Genomic DNA, 7,479 nt, shown 5'->3' with positions numbered 1-7,479 from the left:
CCTGAAGCAACTCTTGGAATTGAAATTCTCAAACCACCAACATAGCAACTACCTTTGTCCCCAAATAAAGTTACCCACTTCTCCTTACCAGTTGGGTACAAGCTGCTGTTACAGCTCAATGACTTTCTTTTTAAATCAGTGAGCCTGTTTGGTGAAATCTATTTACTTAATCAAGGACAACCACACATGTCAATTACTAAACGTTTAAAATATATTTCTAAACAGAATGGGCCGACTCAGTCACAGTAACTGCTGATCTCTATAGTAGAGCAACCCACAAAGACACAGCACTGATTTTTTTTCCCATAATCAGGGGTGAAAAATATACAACTTATTTCTGAACCAAAACCACAATTTCTGCAGTTTAAAATGCTTCACTGCCAATATGGCCCTGGTAGAAATTATGTATTTTATTTCCTTAAAAAAAAAATTAAAAAAATTTCCTAAGACACTAAATCATCAATCTGGAATGTAGATTCTGAGCACAAAGCAGCTCAGTTCACCTAAAAAATAAAGAAAAATTTCCCATCACCTGTCTCAGTAGGGCCTGAAAGGAGAGAAGTAGTGTGGGGAACCCCTGCTTTGGTATGGAGAGTCACGGCCCCTTGAGCCAGACCGAGACCGTGAGTAGCCATAGCTGGTGCTTCTCTCTGGATAAACTCGGATGTAGGAAGTTTCACCCTGAAAGTCAAACAAAAAGAGTACAGGCAAAAATAAGACCCAGAAGAATACAGCACACTAATACCTAACATGGCTGCCTAACAATAGTTAAGTACCGAGCACTTACTGTTTGTCTGAGCACTTACTGTTTGTCTGGCGTGATGTTATCTCATTAAACCCTCACAATAATGCAATGAGGTAGGTATGCTTAACAGCTCATTTCAAGAATGAGGAAAACAATGTTCTTATCTGTTCCAGGGTGACACAAATAATAAATGGCAACTTCACATGTGGTAAATGCTCAAATACTAGCCACTACTGTTAATGTAACTGAATTACTGCCACTGGCCCCTGAATCTAAGAACTAGGAAGGATCTCAGAGGTCATACAATTCAATCCCCTGCCACCTCACATACGCATCTTTGGACAGATGCCTATGGCAGAAGCTAACCTGTATGCAACACCTCTCAGGTGGCAGGACCTGGGTTAGATACAGTTATCCTCAAAAGTCAGCTTCCTGGCAAGTCTTACAAGACAGTGCTATTATTGTTCCTGTTCTGCATAGCGAGAAACCAGGGTTCAGAGCATAGCTCAGCTAAGAAATTACTAAGTGAGGGGCGCCTGAGTGGTTCAGTGGGTTAAGCCTCTGCCTTCAGCTCAGGTCTTAGTTTCAGGGTCCTGGGATTGAGCTCCACATCAGGCTCTCTGCTCAGCAGGGAGCCTGCTCCCCCCTCTCTCTGCCTGCTTATCTGCCTACTTGTGATCTCTCTCTCTCTCTCTGTCAAATAAATAAATAAATAAAATCTTAAAAAAAAAAAAAAAAAAAAAACGAGAAATTATTAAGTGGCAGAGGAGTCATGTCCAGGCTGGCCTATGCCCTTTGCCCTCAGCCAACACTCAGAGAATCTAAAAATGCTAAGATGAAAGAAACTGGATGCAGAATTCCCTAGGTAAAGTCAGTAATTGGATTTATCATTACTGAGGCCCTGTTTTGCAGTATAACTGAGGACCAGATCCTGTTTTGTTTTGTTTTTTTTTTTTATTTATTTATTTGACAGAGAGAGAGATCACAAGTAGGCAGAGAGGCAGGCAGAGAGAGAGGAGGAAGCAGGCTCCCTGCGGAGCAGAGAGCCAGATGCGGGGCATGACCTGAGCCGAAGGCAGCAGCTTAACCCACTGAGCCACCCAGGCGCCCCCTGTTTTGTTTTTTTTTTTTAAATAAGATTTTATTTATTTGAGAGAGAGAATGAGCGTGCATGAGAGGGGGGAAGGTCAGAGGGAGAAGCAGACTCCCTGCTGAGCAAGGAGCCCTATGTGGGACTCCCTGAGCCACAGGAAGTCACTTAACTAACTGAGCCACCCAGGCACCCCCAGGTCCTGTTCTGTTTCTGCTCCAAATTCAGTCTGAGCAAAAGCACTGTTAAGCCATGCACTTTCCAAGTCATAAAATAAGGGAACTATATGAATCCTTAGAAAAAGAAATGGACCCCAGACATATCTAAACTCCATAGTTAAGACAAGATAACCAGAAAAAGCAATGTCCAGTTGGGTCTGCTGTCTTATCTCAGTGATATCAAAGGGAGAGTCAACATATGAATCAAACAGAGAGATCCAAAGCAGCAGCTGCCTTCCTGAAAGACCAAGAACTAAGTCCTGAGAACTAAGGTTACTACAAGAAAATGCCAAGGTGACAATCTGCATGCATTACTCTCAGAAGGGAAAAATGAGGTGAGAACCTTAGAAGAGCTGAGATGATGAGGCTGGCTTGCAGAGCACAGACTAGACCCAGAGGGACAACGGTAATAACTAGGTTCACAGAGGTACACTGCAGATTAAGCCAGTTGTGAAAGGGATGGTATGACAGAATAGTTCACCACATTATGAGAGACTGCACCAGTATTCTCTCCAAGTTAAAAATACTATGACTGCAAAACTTTGTTATGACCCTGAAGGGTCTGGGCATGATGAATCCCTGGCTTTAACCACTTTAGAACTTTAATGGTACTACGAGGTTATCAAATGGCAAGCGCATGGCCTGCTGCGACTTCTGCTAGGTCAGCTTCAGGTGGAGTGGCTTAGGTGCAAGCTCAAAGAAGTTGGGAACCCACCTCATGAGAGCGGAATTTGGTGTCATCCAGTTTACGCAGGGCGTATTCCATGTCTTCTTTTCTGAGATATTCAACCATCCCCATTCCATCCTTTTGCACATCTGCATAACAGACGTCCCCAGCTTCTCGCATATGATCCTTCAGGTCCTGCCAGCTACCTGACGGTGGAAGTCCTATGCACGGACAACAGAAGAGAAAAGGCCATATCCTTCAGCTACATTAACTGGCCTGTTAAGAGCCAACAGTACCTAGGCTCCCTTTTTTATCCATCGCTACTTTCAAATTCAATTCAAATTCAATGACAAGTCATAAAGGGCATAAAACCAGCAGAAAGTACTAAAGTATTTGTGGTAAATCACCATTAAAAGTTGGTTCTAGGCTAATCTTCCAGAGACCAAGCCCCTCCAACAAAGTAAGAAGTCCACCCCATTACGGTTTAGTATCTCTGAGAATTCACAGCCCTTCCTTCTTTATCCTTCATATGTAAGAAAACTCCCAAGACTTTGAGTTCTCATTTTCTCCATTATGAAACTTAATCAGTACCCAATTATCTCTTGCTTGACTGGGTTCTCCGGACATGGGAATTCTGAAAGGATCCAATGAGACAATAACCAGGGCATAGCTGAAGATGACAACACAACAAAAACCTGCAGTTTGTTTCCTGTAGGTGTGAGTGATTAACAAACTAAACAAAGTACCTTTCAAAAGATCACCAACATTCTTCAATACAGTGGGGGGAAAGGTAAGACTCAGACGCTATAACTAGTCGGGAATTATACAACCCTACCTGATATCATGATAGGGAAATGTGCTCCTGCTCTCAAAGGCTGTGTTTACCGCTCACAGCTCAGGACTGCAGCCATTTCCTAATAGTTTTCTAAGCAGGATTTCAGAGCAGCATGGAGAGAAAAAAAAATATGTATGACATCCTGAAGGAGGGAATAGTTCTGGGGTTAAAAAATTACAAAGGGACACAAGATACGCAGATACTGAGAGGATTGCTCTTAAGTCTGCTGTAACTGTGTGACATTTACATCTAAAAAAAGTGCCAGGTTTCTCAATACATTTCACTCCACCATGGTCCTAAAATGCCCCTGCAGTGTGCAGAAGGCCCAGGTCTTTACCACGGCTTTAGTATTTTGAAAAGATGCATACGCCCCTGAGCTTGGCATTTCATCACTTGTCAACACTAGACATTTCATTCTATGTTCTGCAATACAACCCCTAAAACTCCAAGTTCTTTTGTATTCTTTTTTTATATAATTCCAAAGCCACCACCAAAATCTGGCCTTTTTCAGCATCCCAGGCTGGGCAGTAGTTCAAACCTAGTTCCTGGAATGTCTAGCAAGTCTGATACCCAGTACATTACAAAAGAAAGCATCTCTACAGAATTCTAGCTCACAGGGTTTTGCTACTATCTTCCCTCTCAACACCAGAAAACTTCTTTATAAGAAGCAAGCTGATGTTCTACCAAGGCTACACTACCAATGCAGTTTCATTTGCAAGATACCTGCCTCAGCGGCAAGACGGCAGGGCTTCAGACTGTGCAAAGGCTATTGAAAAGAAAGCCCCATGTGTCCCATGCACTGAAGAGTAACAGCTAACATTTCTTGGAGGCCAAATGGTGTATTCTAAGTATTTTACATGCATCATCTCATTCAGTTTTAAAGAACATACCTGAAACAAGAACTCGGAAATCAGATCTTCTTGTAGGAGGTCCATTCCTCCCACCGCGGGGCCACCCACCCCGACTGCCATAAGTCCTGGGGAACTCCACACGAAGCCGACACTGGCCATAATCATAACCATTCCTTCCATAAATTGCATCTTCAGCATCTCTGCAAAGAAAAGTTAGGAGTTAGTGCTGCTCAGGAGGCTGACTTACTTCCCAATGAGGAGTTTGCATAACAAGTATAAAAAGGAAAAAGAATCAGAAAAACAAAACAATCTTGATGCAATACTGCTTTCGTGTGAAGCAAGATTTTCGTGTGAAGCGAGATTTTCGTGTCAAGCGAATATTTCATAATATTAGAATTAAACTTTACAACTGTCACAGGGTTTTCTAGTTATGGAATGATAATAATGGGGCAAATAGACTATTATTAAGACTAATTCAGAAAAAAAAAAAAAAGGTTGACAGATGATTTCAGTAGATTTCTCTAACCCTATGAGCAGTTTCTCAGAATGCCCACCACACACTAGTCCTTTAATAGTCTTCAACAAGGCCTACTACCATCAAGTCTATAGAAAGAAAAATTCATTTAAAAAGAAATCAGGCTCGGGGCACCTGGGTGGCTCAGTGGGTTAAAGCCTCTGCCTTCGGCTCAGGTCATGATCTCAGAGTCCTGGGATCGAGCCCCGCATCGGGCTCTCTGCTCTGCGGGGAGCCTGCTTCCTCCTCTCTCTCTCTCTCTGCCTGCCTCTCTGCCTACTTGTGATCTCTATCTGTCAAATAAATAAATAAAAAATCCTTAAAAAGAAATCAGGCTCAAAAGACAGATGCTTTGTGCTTTGTGAGAAATATGTAACTCTCATGTATACCTTTTCAGCGTGGTTTGGAAAATTAAGTTGTAAAGACCAAAGCTGGGTACAGCTTTGCCAAAAGAGGTAAATATTCAATGAAGTTACTTTCAGTCTTCCCTAGGGCTCTAGGGGAACCAAGTTGGTTCTCCAGTATTGGACTGGAGAAAGAATGGCCTCAGAGCTTGGATGGACAAGCAAAGCCAAAGATATACTAATGAAGAAGGTATCGTTCAGTTGTCACAGGCACATAATTGCTCAAGATTCTAGTCACAAGGTTAAAAGCAATGAGGACCATGACGAGTGCTATATTTACAACGAAGTGAAGGAGGGGCAGAACTGTGAAGGCTGAAGAGCAGATTTTGAAAACTGACTGTCACGTTCAAATCATTCTTGTGCTACTTACTAGTATCTCTCTTTGGGTAAATGCTTATATCGAGTTTTCATGTCTCTTAAATGTAATATGCCTATCTCACAGGGTTATTGTAAGGATTAAATAAGATACTATGTGTGCAGTGCTTTGCTAGAAACTTGGCATCTAGTGATACCAAAAAACAGCTTTTCTATTATGGAAGGAAGAAGAAAAGAGATGACAACGTAGCATATCATACAGTAAGTCTGTGTTTTAAAGAACAGCGTAACAGCATAGGGGGTTCAAATTCTACCCTGGTCCCTTAGCATTCTCTTTTATCAGCAACTCTAAATCCTCCGTGTTTTTCACATTGTAAGATGTGGCTAACACTACCTCTTTTATAGGTTATTGAAAATGCTGAAGTGGTGTTTGACACATGATAACTGTTCAAAAAACACAAAAAGTGTTACAGAGGTGCAACCTTCTCCAGTTTAGGCGTGCAAATACCTACTTCCGTTTTTGAGACAAATGGCAAGGCGCTTAAGAGTGAGCTCTGTCAGTCATCAAAGCCTCAGGATGCTTCCTACCTCCCTGTCCTCAGACACCCTCCTTGCCCTATACCACCACCAGACACCCTTGGACAGTCCTTGTAGTGAAGCCTGCCAGGTGCAGACTAGATGAAAGCACTGCCTGGGTCACTGCTGGGAAGCTGAGCGGGCTCTTATTTACCCCAAATGCAGTGACCAGTCCATGCGGTGGCTCCTAAGAACCACCAGTTTTGAAAGTTCCCGGTCTTTTTTGGCCGTGAGGCCGACAAAGTTTGCAAAATCACAAAGACCCCTTTGAGCCAGTTTAGGGATCAAGAGCTTCCCAGTGCTTGGGGTCCTAGGCATCCAGCAGTGCCTCCCTCATCAGAGGAGTGGAGTGAAATCAGAGTCCTCCCCTCAGACCATTTTAGAAGTTTTTCCCAAATCCCTGGTGCTTTTATAAGGACGAGACCATGGCCCGCCGGGGCGCGCGAGGATGGAGAGCTATTCCATCACAGACACCCCTTTACGACCTCCAAAGACGACCACATCCCCGCAGTCTGTTCCCCCGTAACGGCGAGTTCTGGCTGGGGGGAGGGGTGGGCAGGGAGGGCGGCTGGCCACTTCTGTTCACGAAGTCCTCTCCCGGCTAGTTCCGGGCCGCTTCCCCTTCCAGCGCTGAGGGAGAGATTGGTCGTGTGTACCATCCCCGAGGCCGGTCTGGGCGGGCTGGGGCCCTCCAAACGCCCAGCTTTTGTGTTTTTAAGTAAAGTAAAAAAAATAATAATAATAATCCTAGAGGAAGTGACGACGAACCAAAGGACGGCGGAGCCTGCGGTGAGAGGAGGCCTCATCCTCCACCCGGGGGCGCCGTGAGGGGTCTGCGCGGAGGGGGGAGGGGAGGCTCCGGAGGGGAGGGGGAGGAAAGAAGGCAGGGGCCCGAGGCCTCAGGCGGGCGGGTGGAGCGGGGCCTCACCGGGGGTCCTCGAAGCGGACGAAGGCGAAGGGCACGAGGCCGTGCCGGTTCTTGAGCTCGATCTCGCGGATGCGGCCGTACTTGTAGAACAGGTCCTCCAGGTCCTTCTCGCGCACGTCGGTCGGAAGGTTCCCCACGTAGATGCGCCCGTCTCCCTCGCCGCCGCGCTCGTCCGCCCAGCCCGACATCCGCACCGCCCGACGCCGCGGGCCCGCCGCAGCCCACGTCGCCGCCGCCGCCTCAGCCGGGGTCCCCCCGCAGCGTCCCCGCGGGCTCGGAGGCGCTCAGCCGCACTGCATTGTGGGAACGGCAGAGCGGAAGCGGAGGGGTCGGAGG

The 7,479-nt window shown here is 45.6% G+C and overlaps 1 protein-coding gene across 1 annotated transcript; it reads right to left on the bottom strand.

The window, feature by feature from the left end:
* Positions 1–193: 193 nt before the first annotated feature.
* Positions 194–7,437, bottom strand: SRSF9 (serine and arginine rich splicing factor 9). The gene is made up of 4 exons (XM_046024433.1): positions 7,144–7,437; positions 4,446–4,606; positions 2,769–2,941; positions 194–681 (listed from the first exon to the last, which is right to left on the bottom strand). The coding sequence occupies exons 1-4, from the start codon at positions 7,329–7,331 to the stop codon at positions 538–540; spliced, it is 666 nt and encodes a 221-aa protein (XP_045880389.1). The 5' UTR covers positions 7,332–7,437; the 3' UTR covers positions 194–537.
* Between the last annotated feature and the right edge of the window lie 42 nt (positions 7,438–7,479).

This window comes from Meles meles, chromosome 12 (genome assembly GCF_922984935.1).
Source record: "Meles meles chromosome 12, mMelMel3.1 paternal haplotype, whole genome shotgun sequence".
Classification (NCBI taxonomy): Eukaryota; Metazoa; Chordata; class Mammalia; order Carnivora; family Mustelidae; genus Meles; species Meles meles.
The sequence above is the reverse complement of the archived record's forward strand: the minus strand, read 5'-3'. Positions and strand labels throughout refer to the sequence as shown.